The sequence below is a fragment of the Seriola aureovittata genome, chromosome 23 (genome assembly GCF_021018895.1).
Source record: "Seriola aureovittata isolate HTS-2021-v1 ecotype China chromosome 23, ASM2101889v1, whole genome shotgun sequence".
Lineage (NCBI taxonomy): Eukaryota > Metazoa > Chordata > Actinopteri > Carangiformes > Carangidae > Seriola > Seriola aureovittata.
Genome location: NC_079386.1, coordinates 14,809,575 through 14,822,272, shown reverse-complemented (window position 1 = coordinate 14,822,272; position 12,698 = coordinate 14,809,575). Strand labels below are relative to the sequence as shown.

The window sequence follows — 12,698 nt, the reverse complement described above, 5'->3', positions numbered from 1 at the left end:
CTTTTCACATGGACTCAGGTTTAACAAGTGCAGATGTGCACCTGGTTTGACATGAGATTGTGAGGGAATCCGGAAGAGTAAATGAAGAAACCAGTAAAAAGTTTTCTTGTGTGCTGTGACTGTGCAGTTGTCGTGTGGAGTGCAGTAAATCACTCTCCACAAGTGTTTAAGAATAGCTGTGCTGATTCACGGGCTCAACAAGAGGGTTATAACCGTGGAGAGATGTAACTGTATTAGCTGCACTGATCCACTTAAGCAGTTGCATAGTAGTAAGGATGCCCCACGTTGTTTAATAAGCTTCCATAAATAGAAATGGAGCCAGTTAATCAGATTAAGTTTCGATCAGGCTGTTGTGATACTGTGGTTGTTTATAGAGACACAAAAAGGGAGATTGTTGGAGACACAACTACACGACTGTTCTGCACAGCCTGTCCGTCTCTCTGTCCATCACCCACACAGAAACTATCAGAAATAGCAGAGCAGTCATGTCCTGGGCGGCTGAAATAGAAAAACCAGCATGCTGACAAGAAAAATGCTGTTATTAAAGTGAATCAGTCAAGAACCTGAAAGGCGCTGAAAAGGAAAGCAGGCAGGAGGAGTTGAGAATTATTTTCAGAAAGGTCAAATGCTCTGTGATCCATTATGTTTGACACCGATAAAGTCAGCTGTTGCATTTGATGCCCGTTGACACGTGCGCGCGCGTGTGCACACACACACACACACACACACACACACACACACACACACACACACACACACACCTGGCTTCAGTATCTTTCTGCTTCATTGGTTGCTCACACTTACACAAAAAGGCATGATACTGAGGTGTGGTAATCTCAGGTGGAGGGCTCCTCTTGGGGAACGCACACACAGTAGACAGCTGTGTTCCTCTGTGCTGAGTGTGAACTCTGCAGTTCAACAGCTGAGGTTTTTAGAGGGGTATTTACAGGAAGGTTATTTTTTTCTGCACTTCTCACAGGTGAACCTCGACAGTTAGGATTGTAGATTTGTAAGGCAGTTAACAAAAAGAACAATAACAATATATTGGTAAACGTCATTTATTGTTTTAACTTTTGCAGAAAAACAGATAGTAAGTATAAACCAACTGATACAGGACTGTTTAGGCCGATACAGTCGCCTTTTTAAATATCGAGAAATTAGTTGAGAAGAAGACTTCGTATTTTGTGAGTGGAATCACTTTTTTCTTCTTTTTTTTTTTATTTTTTTTTTTTTTTTAGGTGTGTCCTTGTACACAGAGTAATGCAGGAGCAACAGCACAGCAGGCTGTAAACTTTACAAATCAAGTCTTGTGTCAAAATTACTAAACCACTAAAGCAACTGTGATAGAACAGAACTGTGTTATTGCAGTCAGCTTTGAACCAGATGGTGGTACAGCCTCCTCTACTGTTGTCCAGTGTGACTGAGTGTTCAGCTCACAGCGCTGTTGATAACTGTCACAACTGAACTGTGTTCAGGGTGCACGCTTTCACTTCCTCTGTGTGGAAATTTTTTTGATCAAAGGCATGAAAATGTGAGTCTTAAACACGTTTAAAACTCATGCAGGGTGATACAGAGGTTGAGTGCAGGGCAGCTGAAAACACAAAGACAGTCAATCAATAATCATAGACTAAAGGAACTTAAGTATTCACAGTGGAGAAGCAGGAACTGGAGAATTAAAAAATATATTTATTTAACTCAAAACTTTCTTAATGAATGGTCTGGTCTATAAAATGTCAGAGAATAGTGAAAATCATGCCACCATCATATCTTCATATGTCTCGTTTTGTCTGACCAACAAATAATAACAGATGTCAGTGCATCAAATCTGCATTAAGTCACAGAAAAAATACTATTGCGACTGTTGTGTCAGATGGAGATGTCAATGTCACCAGGCTGAGCAGAGACAGTCTGAGCAGTCAGGAACCTTTGACATCCAAAAGACGCTGTCGTCATATCTGTGACTCCTGACTGACGAGACAAACAGGTTAGGTGATAAACATACCAGACGGATATCCCGTCCCGAGTGTGTGAACTGGACGGTCTTGCTGACATGCACTGATATGTATCTGTATTTATCCAAAACACCTTTTTTTCCATATGAGAGAAAATGAGCAAATAGCCTGATTAGCTTGTTAGTTAATCTTTTCCCACCACGCCAGCACGCTTCAGCCACTGAATATTAACCACCAAGCTGGTGTGGAGTCAGTTTCACGCTCACTATCTTGGGCCAAACGAAGGACTGTGAACAGGATGGGAACTTACCACCCACCAGCCAAATGTTGGCTTTTTTTTTTTCTTTGAATGGCTACTGACTTTTTCTCATTGTGTAACCAGCTGATGCACTGTTCTAGAAATGCAGTTAGATGATAAGATAGTGAAAGTTGCTGATGCATTCTGGGTGTGTCCCCCACCAGTGCATCATCTGTCTGGACTATAAAGTATGAGCAGCATTTCCCGGCCTCTTTGGCTTAGACTGTACTGTCGCAGCTTATGTCTGCTAGTTGTAAGTATTTCTGTTAATTTCACAAGAAAAAAAAAATTTTGATTCATGATTCGATTTCAGTTTACATTTTAATTTTCACTGAAAATGATATAAAAATGATGATGAGGGCTTGTGTCAAACGGGATGTTCCTTTACCTGTAGAGAATGTGATGTGTAGGCCGGGGTGTCTCTGTAGCACCACAGTGGTTATGGTGCTAACAATACACAACAATGATGTGACACATTTTACCTTTATCAAAAAATTTGTCGCTCCTGTGATTTTTTTTTTTTTTGTTTAGTTTTTTTTGCAATTCCTGTGATTTGGATATTGCACTTGGCCATATTGCGATTTCAATTATTTTTCGATTAATTGTGCAGCCCCAATATTTATCTTGGACCCTTAGATCTCCCATGTTTGCCTTTAGGCTTAGGGTGAAATCCAAACAAGAACTGTAAACTAACTGTAGAGTCATAGAAGTTCAGAATGGGAGGATAGCAACAAAGTGTAAGAATAAGATTTTCACACATAAAATAATGTTGGTAACAATCGACTGATCAGCGCTGCCTCATTTTTGTTTTTTCTTTACAAAAGAGCCATGCTTCTTATGAGTCTCAAGTCCTGTCATGTTTGAGTGTCCAGCTGTCAAGTGTGTCACTGCGTACGGCCGTTTGCTGCCGTTAGCGTGACTGTGGCGGAGCAGGGAGGGAAGTGTTGTTGCTGACTCAGGTGCTGCTGATGCATTGGTCTGTGCTGACTGAGGTGGAACTGAATTGGTGACATGGTGGCTGTTGTATGAAACTCTGCGTGTGTACGTGTGAGAGAGGGAAAGTTGGAATGAATCTGAGTGCAACTCGACCCCAAAGAGCCATAGTGACAGTGATGAAAACGGCCACCAGTGTGTCCACACTGATCCTGCTGTGTCACCCTTCTCTTTTCTTCCCCTCTCTCTGTCTTATCATCTCTTTATTTGTGTCTAGGTGATGGAAATTCCAAAATCTCCAGTGTGTATATCAACAACAGTCACGGGGTGGATGACGATGACTTCTACGACAGAAACTTGGCCTTATTTGAGGTTAGAAACACAATATTGATAAAACTGTTATCCTACGCAAGCACATTTTAATCATGTTATAAATATTCTGCAAACTTCTTGGTTTGTATTAACGGTAGAAAACATTTTTTCTCTTGGCCACATTTGCTGCTTTCCTAAAAATGCTCATTTTCATTATACACGGATAAAAACAGAATCTCCACATGGTGGCTGTTTATTTGCCAGTTTGTCTGCTACACTAGAGCCAAAAATAGACCAGCATTTGGTTTGTGGGTGCAGATAATTTTAGTTTTTTTAGATTACAAGGTTCCCTGGAAACAGCTCTTTTTCTATCTCCACTTTCTTTAACAAGCCACATAATATGCCTCTTTCTCTCCTCAATTTTCTGTTCTTTTACCTTCTATCTCTTGCCTTCCTCTATGCTTGTCATTCTTTCTTTCCTCCATCTTTCTTCTTCTTCACCCACTTATTCTCCCTTCTCTATGCCCTGCCTACTTCCCTGTCATTTCTATACCCTGTTTTTGGTCTTTCTCTTCTTTCCTCTGTCCCCTTTTCTTTATCCTCTGGCTATCTTATTCCTCCCCCTCTTCTCTGCCTTCCTGCGCCCACTGTCAACCCATCCTTTTTTTTCATGTCTTTCCACCCTATTTCTCGCTTCGACGTCTCCCTCCACCACTCCTCTCCTCCCCCGTCTCTCTTCATCCCACAGGAGGAGATGGACACTCGGCCGAAGGTGTCCTCTCTCCTCAATCGCCTGGCCAACTACACCAACCTGACGCAGGGGGCCAAGGAGCACGAGGAGGCCGAGAGCATTGGTGAGAAGAAGAAAGCCAGCAAGGTATACCAGACTCTGTTTGCCTAACTCATCTTTTTAACTGATAATAGACTTTCAGACTCATCAAGGCAAATTTAAAAACACACAGCAAAAGAACAAAAGCACAGTAAATCACATAACAAACTGAAGTGAACTCACAGTGTAAGTCATATAATAACAGAACCTTGTCGGTATTGACTTTCCTGGAATTAAATACTTTTCTCACAGCTAAATTAAAGTCTTATCTGTTTAGATGTACTTTAGGACTTTGATGCCCGTGACATCACCCATACATCTTACATGCACCAAATGTACTTTGTCTTGCTGTACAGTGTTCTTATGCTACAGCAATCTTAACCCTGATGATAATTATGCGTACGTTTGTGGTGCAACACGTACAGAGTTGAAATGATCATTACCACTGTAGGAAATGTCAGCACATATGTTCTGTCTGAAATGGCATAAAGGCATAAAAATGAAAGAAACAAGACTCCGTCTAAAATCAAATAAAAAAATTAAAGATTTAACTTATGCTCATTGAGTCCCAGACAAATCTACAACTATTGCCCTCTTGGCCCAGCGTCTAGAAGTGAAAGTACAGTAGGATGTGACCCTGATCTGCACTGTGATCCCTGCTGATAAGGAACCGACTGGCCTAAATAAATCTGTTGTGGTGGTTCAGAGTAATTTCCCATTTCCACCCCGTTCTGATTGTACGTTTGCAGGATTGGACACATTTGCCAACAGACGGCTGGGAAAGTTCAACCAAAACATTTTTAATCCTCCCTTCTGGCCACACAGTGTGTTCAGGATAGCATTAACATAAGTCTGGTGCATCGAGGGGTACTGCTGCAGTTCCTAGTCAGCACGTTGTGCAGTAGCTTTAAAAGATATATCCACATGTTTGTGTAAAGTAGGAAAAAATAGCCAGATATTGTTGAGGATTTATAATTTACAAGTGTGCAGTGCTGAGCTTGAAATTTTTGTTACAATAACCAGTAAACTACCAGCCACAATAAGGTAACGGCACACCAACCTGAGGCAGTAACTCCATGTATTACAATTTGAGATTGTTGGAAATCAAGCGAGGAAAAACAGCTAAAAATGATGAATAATTGGTTGAAATAGTATATATAAATGATTGAAATATATAGTTAAAAGACATTTATAAACAATGATAAGATGGAAGACAAAGTAGAAATAAAAGGAAAAGGTCCTAATAGACTCTCCCTTAACATTATGTTCTATGTTTGGGCTTTGTTGCTGATAATAATTTAGTTCTGTCTCTCTATGTACCTTCCAGTCGCCACAGATGGGGACGTTTATGGGCGTTTACCTGCCTTGCCTCCAGAACATCTTTGGCGTCATCTTGTTCTTGCGGTTGACCTGGGTGGTGGGGACTGCTGGGGTGCTGCAGGCCCTCTGTATTGTCTTCGTATGCTGTTGCTGTGTGAGTATTTGGGTCTGTAGCTGCAGTGTGTTAGCAGACATGGGCATGATCAGACAGATAAAGAAAACTTTCTAAACTGATTATTTGTCTGTCTCTCTTCTTCAGACAATGTTGACTGCAATATCGATGAGTGCAATCGCCACTAACGGAGTTGTACCAGGTATGCCTTCACCTCTCTGTCTCTCCAAATATGTGGATTGAATGGCACATGTTCGACCTCCTTCACAAAACCTAAACAGGGGGAGGAAACTAACTGGAAACACGAGATTAGAAAAAAGGTTTTTAAAAAGTTGCAAATGGAAACAAACTGATTAGATCAATAAGAAGTTGACTGACAGAAAATTCATAAATTATTATTTTGACTATGAATTCCTCAGTTCCTCAAGTAAATTTTCAAGTATTTGCTTGTTAGGGAATAAAAAGGCCAACATTAATTTTTTGTGTCTCATGACACTCATGATGGAGCAAATGATGATAAGATAAACAATAGTCTAAGTGATAATCAATCAAATCACAGTACTTCATAACATCGAGGTAATAACCCTGTAAAACCAGAACTGACATAAGTTACAGTTTTCTCTCAGTGCTGCAGTTTGCATCTGTGGGCTGTCACGCTTTCATGTCATTCATATGTGTCTACTTGTCACGTGCTTTACTGCGAATGAGATTCAGCCAACCTGGTGGTTCAGCAGTGATACTGCAGTTAAACACAACCAGTGAATACAGAGGTGAGGACATGCAAATGTAGCCGATAAAGAATGTTTTAGCCCGCATGTAGACTTCAATGTGACGTATCATCTACTATCTGATTCTCAAAGCTAGTTGAAGTTTTCCTCCATAGTCCACATTTTTATGGTGACCGTTTTTGAATTTACCAAGCCAAGTGAGCTCATTTGAATTTTCCAGGTTGTTTACCCCCAGTTGTCCTTCTCATCTTCCAGCTATGGCGGTGTTGACAAAGTGCATATGTTTCTTCTAATGAGTGTTATTTCTGTTTGTCCTGTCTCTCCCTCTGTCTACCTCTCCCTCTCTGTCTGTACACACATAAAAACCCCAGGATATTTATCCGCCATTGACTTTGCCTTTCACTGAAACGCCTCAAGCCGAATATCCCAAATGTCAAAGTAGTGTGATATTTCCACTAGCATGTGACATTTCTTTAATTGAATGTAGATTGAAAACCCTCGGTAGGTAACATAGAGAATTAATGTCTAACATGTCTTGTTTGGCATCAGACATTTCATTTCATGCTCTCTTATTCTCACCTGAACAGCTTCAAGCGCTCATGCTTTCTCACCATCCAGTTTCAGATTGTAGTTAATACTGTAGGTATGTAGTTTACAGCGGTTAACGTGAAGGAGTAATCAAAAGTGTTTGGCTTCCCAAATACAGCTCAACACGAAAATTCATACATCTGCATACAGGTCATTTTACTGATGGCTGAGACTGAAGGTGTTTTGATGTTTTACTTTTATCTTTTGAGTCCAGAAACTTTTCCACAGACAGTGTTTGGAGCATGTGCGCCTTGCTTAAGAACTTAGCAATTAGGGTGCTGGCCGTGATTCAGTTTATCTATAAAATCTGATCTTATGTTTCAGTCACGTTAAACCTGCAATATCACCATCATATGACCATTTTTTATTCATATTAATTGTGTGTAAAGGAAATATAAGAGTGCCTTTCATGAAAGGGTTGCATTTTGGAGACCAAACACTGAATTCTGGACTTACAGTCAGTAGTGAATTTGCAGTTGTTCTTACTGTGTGACTCCCTCATATGATCTGTTTATAACTGGTTCAAACTGAATCGGCAAATAATTCTTACTGTTTATTTGAGCTCACTTGGAGTACTAGTTGCATAGAATAATGCTATTTGCAGCAGTAAGTTTAACACTATTAGTTTATTATACTTGTGCCAGTGTAACGCTTGAGTTTGGTGAAGATAATTAAAACAGTATTCTTCTGATAGCCTGGTTCCAGACGTCAGAACCACTACCCATATGTCTGGTGGCCCATTGATGGACCTGGCTGGAGACAGCATTATTGGTTTTGTTGGCCACATTAAGAATAGCTAGCTAGCTGCCTAGCTAGATCCAAGTTGTTGTAAGTTGACTTGGATCAATGTATTTCTTTGATCAATGTGAAAAAAACATGAAGTAAACTTATTCTAGCAGCTGCTGCCACAGCTTCTGTGTCAACTACAGCTGACAGGGATGAATATATCACTGCTGATACACAACAAAATAACCCCCCTACCTCCCACCTTTTATATGAAAGATTTATGTGAGAATCCCTTAAGATAAATTTGTGATTTGGGGTCTTGGGCTACATAAATAAAATTGACTTGACTAGAGAAATATAAACATGTTTTTTTTTTTTGTTTTTTTTTACTAAAACTCTGCCATGATTAATACAAAAAGTCAGAGTTCTAAAATGTTAAACATTGTCTAAAGCCCGCTCCTGTACTACCAGTGAGGCAAAAAACAGTTGTGAAGAGTCATTTGCAGATTCTGTTTGACCAAAGATCTGCTCTGTCTTCTTTCTCCAGTGTGTCATGTAGAACATTATGCTTATTTCTACAAGCATAGGATGACTTCTCATCAGCTGTCCTCTTTTCTCTCCCTTTACGTCCTAACATCATAATGTTACTAACCATCCATCCCCCTCTCTATCTCTCTGTTTTTATGTCCCATCTCTTCCTCTTGTCCAACATCTCTGTCTTTCTCCCTATTTCATTGTTCCTTCTCTTCTCTTTACAATCTGTCTTTATTTTTTCTTCATTTCTTTTCTTCTGCCATCCTACTTTTCTCTTTCCCCTCTCCATTTCCACTTCTTCCAACCCTGACGTACAACCTGCCCCGCTCTCTTTCTCTCTCTCTCTCTCTCTCTCTTCCTCTCCCTTTCTCTCTCTCTCTTCCCCCTCCAGCGGGAGGATCTTACTTCATGATCAGCCGCTCTCTGGGTCCAGAGTTTGGGGGGGCGGTGGGCCTGTGTTTCTACTTGGGCACCACCTTCGCTGGAGCCATGTACATCCTGGGAGCCATCGAGATCCTCCTGGTGGGTTTTGGCTTCCTCGTCATAATTATTACTTATTACCAGTATTTGTCTTTAACCACCATTATGTCTGTTATAATTTAGGCACTATTATCACCCTTTCTCCAGGGTTTAATCATTTTAGTTTTATATGCAGCAGTGCTTAAGGACAGATTTGGTTCCTCAACTGTTTATTGCTTCCGTTATAATTATATATATGTGTGTGTATACATACATAAATATATATGTATACATAAATATATATATATATATATATATATACATATTAGGACATCAATATATGATATTTTGCGATATAGGGGTAGATTTTCATGATTGATTGATGTGATATGATGCTGCTATAAAACCTAACGAATGAACTGTGTATTCCAGCTTCATTGGACTTGAATAAATCTAGTCTTTTCCTCATCTCCCTCCCTCCTCCAGATGTACATAGCACCTAAGGCAGCTATTTTTGAGTCAAAGTACCCTGATGGCGAAGGAGCGGCCATGTTGAACAACATGCGTGTCTACGGCTCCATTTGTCTCCTCCTGATGTCCTTGTTGGTCTTTGTGGGCGTGAAGTACGTCAACAAACTGGCCTCCATTTTCTTGGCCTGCGTCATCGTCTCCATTGTCTCCATCTACATCGGCGCGCTGGTCTCTGCCTTCAAACCACCAAATTTTTCGTAAGTGTTGATGACATTTTTTCACAAAATACGCTGACCAATCGGTTAACTCTTCACGCTCTTGACTGACTGATGGTCCTTCTGTCTGCAGCGTGTGCATGCTGGGAAACAGAACGATCAACGGTCATGAAATTTATGACAGCCAGTGTGCGAAAACCATCCTGCAGCAGATCAAGGAGGCGGTGGAGAAAGATGATGTCAACTTTACAATTACTAATGGTGGGTAACAGAGGAAGATCAGAGATATTAGCCTGCTCTGTTTACATCCATTCCGTTTTTCTTGACATACCGTATCCATCCCAATAGAAAACAGCACTGTAGGCCCGACCTTTGACCCCACCCACGCTCCTGTTCTGGTGGAGAAGACCACATATCTTTGGAAACAGTTTTGCCATGGTCCAGACCTCAACTCCTCCTGTGATGAATACTTCATGTCCAACAACTTTTCAGAGATTGAAGGGATCCCCGGTCTGGCCAGTGGGATCATTTCAGGTGTGTGTGTGTGTGTGTGTGTGTGTGTGTGTGTGTGTGTGTGTGTGTGCGTGTGGGTGGGTGTGGGTGTGTGGGTGGGTGTGTGGGTGTGTGTGTGTGTGTGTGATATGGAGTGTGTGTAGGCATGTGAGAATACAATGATCATTACCTTTTTTTTCCCCTCCTATAAAATAATTAGACTAAACTAATTACTTTCAGTTCAACTAATAAACTCAATGTTAATATGCATATTAACATTAACATGCTGGGTTAGTATATAGACATCAGAGTGGTTACTTCTCGTCTATCTCTCAGCAAGAAAGCCAAAGGCTGTTTCTCTTAATGTTGAACTATTCTTTTAACTCAAAGTTGGTGCTTTTTCTCATTTAGCTACATATGAAAACAACATGGTTTTGGCTTAGTTGAGAATGTAGTGAAGGTATCCCCCTCAAAGGAGACGTCAGTGCAAACCCAAACGTACCTGCCGACAAGCACACGACTGTACATGCCGTGCTACAGAATAGTATCTGTGACTCAAGACTCAGTTTAAGAGGATGAACAATAATAACTTCACACTCTTGCTAACTAGCACATGTTGAATGTCGTTCTCACAGAGAACGTGTGGAGCTCGTACCTCAGCAAAGGGGATGTGGTGGAGAAAGGCTCCCTCAACTCCTCTCACTTTGCACATCCGGCATCCACGCACCAACCCTATGTGTTTGCTGACATCACCACCTCTTTCACACTGCTGGTGGGCATCTTCTTCCCCTCTGTCACAGGTACACACTTGTTTCTCACTCGTGCTCAAATGCCAAACCTGCTGTGTTAACTCAAAAGAATGAGCGTATAAGAAGTGTAAACTTTATTCTCACCATCATTGTTTGTTGGCAGTAGGTGTGATATTGAGTCGCCCTTGGAGCAGCTGCTATTTCAGGATCAGGTGCATCATGTCTTTGCCATGACTCTTATTCTGAAACTCAGGTCTATGCAATTCAGAAAAACATTGTCACATGTATTTTAGTGAACAGAACCTCTCAGCACTCAAAAGATCCATTTAAAAAAAGCATAATATTCATATAACATTAAGAGTTTCTTAGCCTCTCTAAATCTATATATGATAATGATAATAATGCATCAAAGTTATAGTACTTGTAATTCTCATAATAATAATAATAATAATAATAATAATAATGTTCCTCTTTTCCTCAGGAATCATGGCTGGTTCGAACCGGTCGGGGGATCTGAAAGACGCCCAGCGCTCAATCCCCATTGGAACCATCCTCGCCATCCTCACCACTTCCATCGTCTGTATCCTTCTATGATATGTTTTGATTCAATATCCAGGCACTCAAAGTCAGAAACAACTCGGAGCACCATTCACACATTTTTTGTCTCAAGTGAATTGGAATCACAATGCAGTGCAGCACAGCTCTCCAGAGGATTTCTAAACAAATACCATCCTCTCTCTGCAGCTCAACAATGAGGTGTTGAGGCAAAATGCTGTTTTGATGGTGTGAAATAACTGAACGCTCCTAATATTTCAAGATAATTAGGCGATTTTTAGTCCGCTTTTCTCTTTTGACTTTGCGATTTGCCATGTAATTATCTATTTCAGTTTTCATCATTTTGTGATTGCCACTTTAGCTGAACTGATTGCTTCTTTCATGGTACTGTCGAAAAGGCAATTGGGATATGTTTGATTTAATCTGTTGCTGGATGTTGTTTTCCTGAGTGTCGTCCATCCAGACCTGAGCAGCGTTGTTTTGTTTGGAGCTTGCATCGACGGGGTGGTCCTCAGAGACAAGTCAGTACATCTGCTCTTGTATCTGTGTGTATATATGTGTCATGTCCTGTTATATGTGAAAAGGAGATTGTATTTCATTGTGCCTGCTCTGTTGAAAAGGAGTAGCTGTAATATTTTTGTCCACTGCTATAAACACTCAAAATACTTGATGTATTTTTTTTGGTTCCTGCAGATTTGGTGACTCAGTGAAAGGAAATCTAGTGGTGGGGACTCTGGCTTGGCCGACTCCCTGGGTCATTGTGATCGGATCTTTCTTCTCAACGTGTGGCGCAGGCCTCCAGTCGCTGACCGGCGCTCCCCGACTCCTGCAGGCCATCGCCAAGGACAACATCATCCCCTTCCTCCGGGTTTGAGCTGCAAATATTCATTTTAATTACAGGGACCCAAAACATAATAGTACACTAAGTGTCTCCTTAGCAAACGCAACAACCCACAACTAGATTATAACTGTCTGCTTTCAACTAAAAGTGCGAATGAAAGGAAAACACAGGGGAAGGGTGAGGAAAGGTCAGACAGTTAACCTCTTCTTTGCAGTTAACTTAATGTTTCAGTTCAAAACCGATACCTTTGACCTGATCTATGATTCATTTATTCAGGTAGTTTCCGTGTAATTTGATGACATTTAAAGATGCTGTATTTTCTGTTCCTCAGTGGCAGTTAATTTGCTTTACTCAAACTGTCACATTGTTCGTATTACTGTATAATAACAGGGACAGCTTAGAAAATCCTCAGACAGACAGTTAGCAAGGGAATTTTAAGGAAAAAACTATTTTTGTTAGTCTGTATGGTCTGTTACCATGTTGTTATGTTTGGTCAAAGTTGGTTGAACTGTCCCATTTAATACAGTTTCACTATGATTGACTTGGTGCTTCTGTACAGATGTTCACTGTTTTTCTTTTGTGTG

General features: G+C 40.7%; 1 protein-coding gene across 6 annotated transcripts in view; it reads left to right on the top strand.

The window, feature by feature from the left end:
- LOC130164423 (solute carrier family 12 member 6-like) overlaps positions 1-12,698 on the top strand; it is a 28,348-nt gene that overhangs the window by 5,627 nt on the left and 10,023 nt on the right. For 5 of the 6 annotated variants that reach the window (XM_056369159.1, XM_056369160.1, XM_056369163.1 and 2 more), the window contains exons 3-14: positions 3,461-3,555; positions 4,244-4,372; positions 5,652-5,798; positions 5,904-5,958; positions 8,724-8,854; positions 9,278-9,519; positions 9,611-9,738; positions 9,826-10,011; positions 10,605-10,769; positions 11,200-11,298; positions 11,737-11,794; positions 11,967-12,141. In XM_056369159.1, coding sequence (XP_056225134.1) covers positions 3,461-3,555; positions 4,244-4,372; positions 5,652-5,798; positions 5,904-5,958; positions 8,724-8,854; positions 9,278-9,519; positions 9,611-9,738; positions 9,826-10,011; positions 10,605-10,769; positions 11,200-11,298; positions 11,737-11,794; positions 11,967-12,141 — 1,610 coding nt within the window. Of the gene's footprint in view, positions 1-3,460; positions 3,556-4,243; positions 4,373-5,651; positions 5,799-5,903; positions 5,959-6,855; positions 6,923-8,723; positions 8,855-9,277; positions 9,520-9,610; positions 9,739-9,825; positions 10,012-10,604; positions 10,770-11,199; positions 11,299-11,736; positions 11,795-11,966; positions 12,142-12,698 lie in introns of those variants that run through there. The other variant, XM_056369162.1, reaches the window with a different exon arrangement.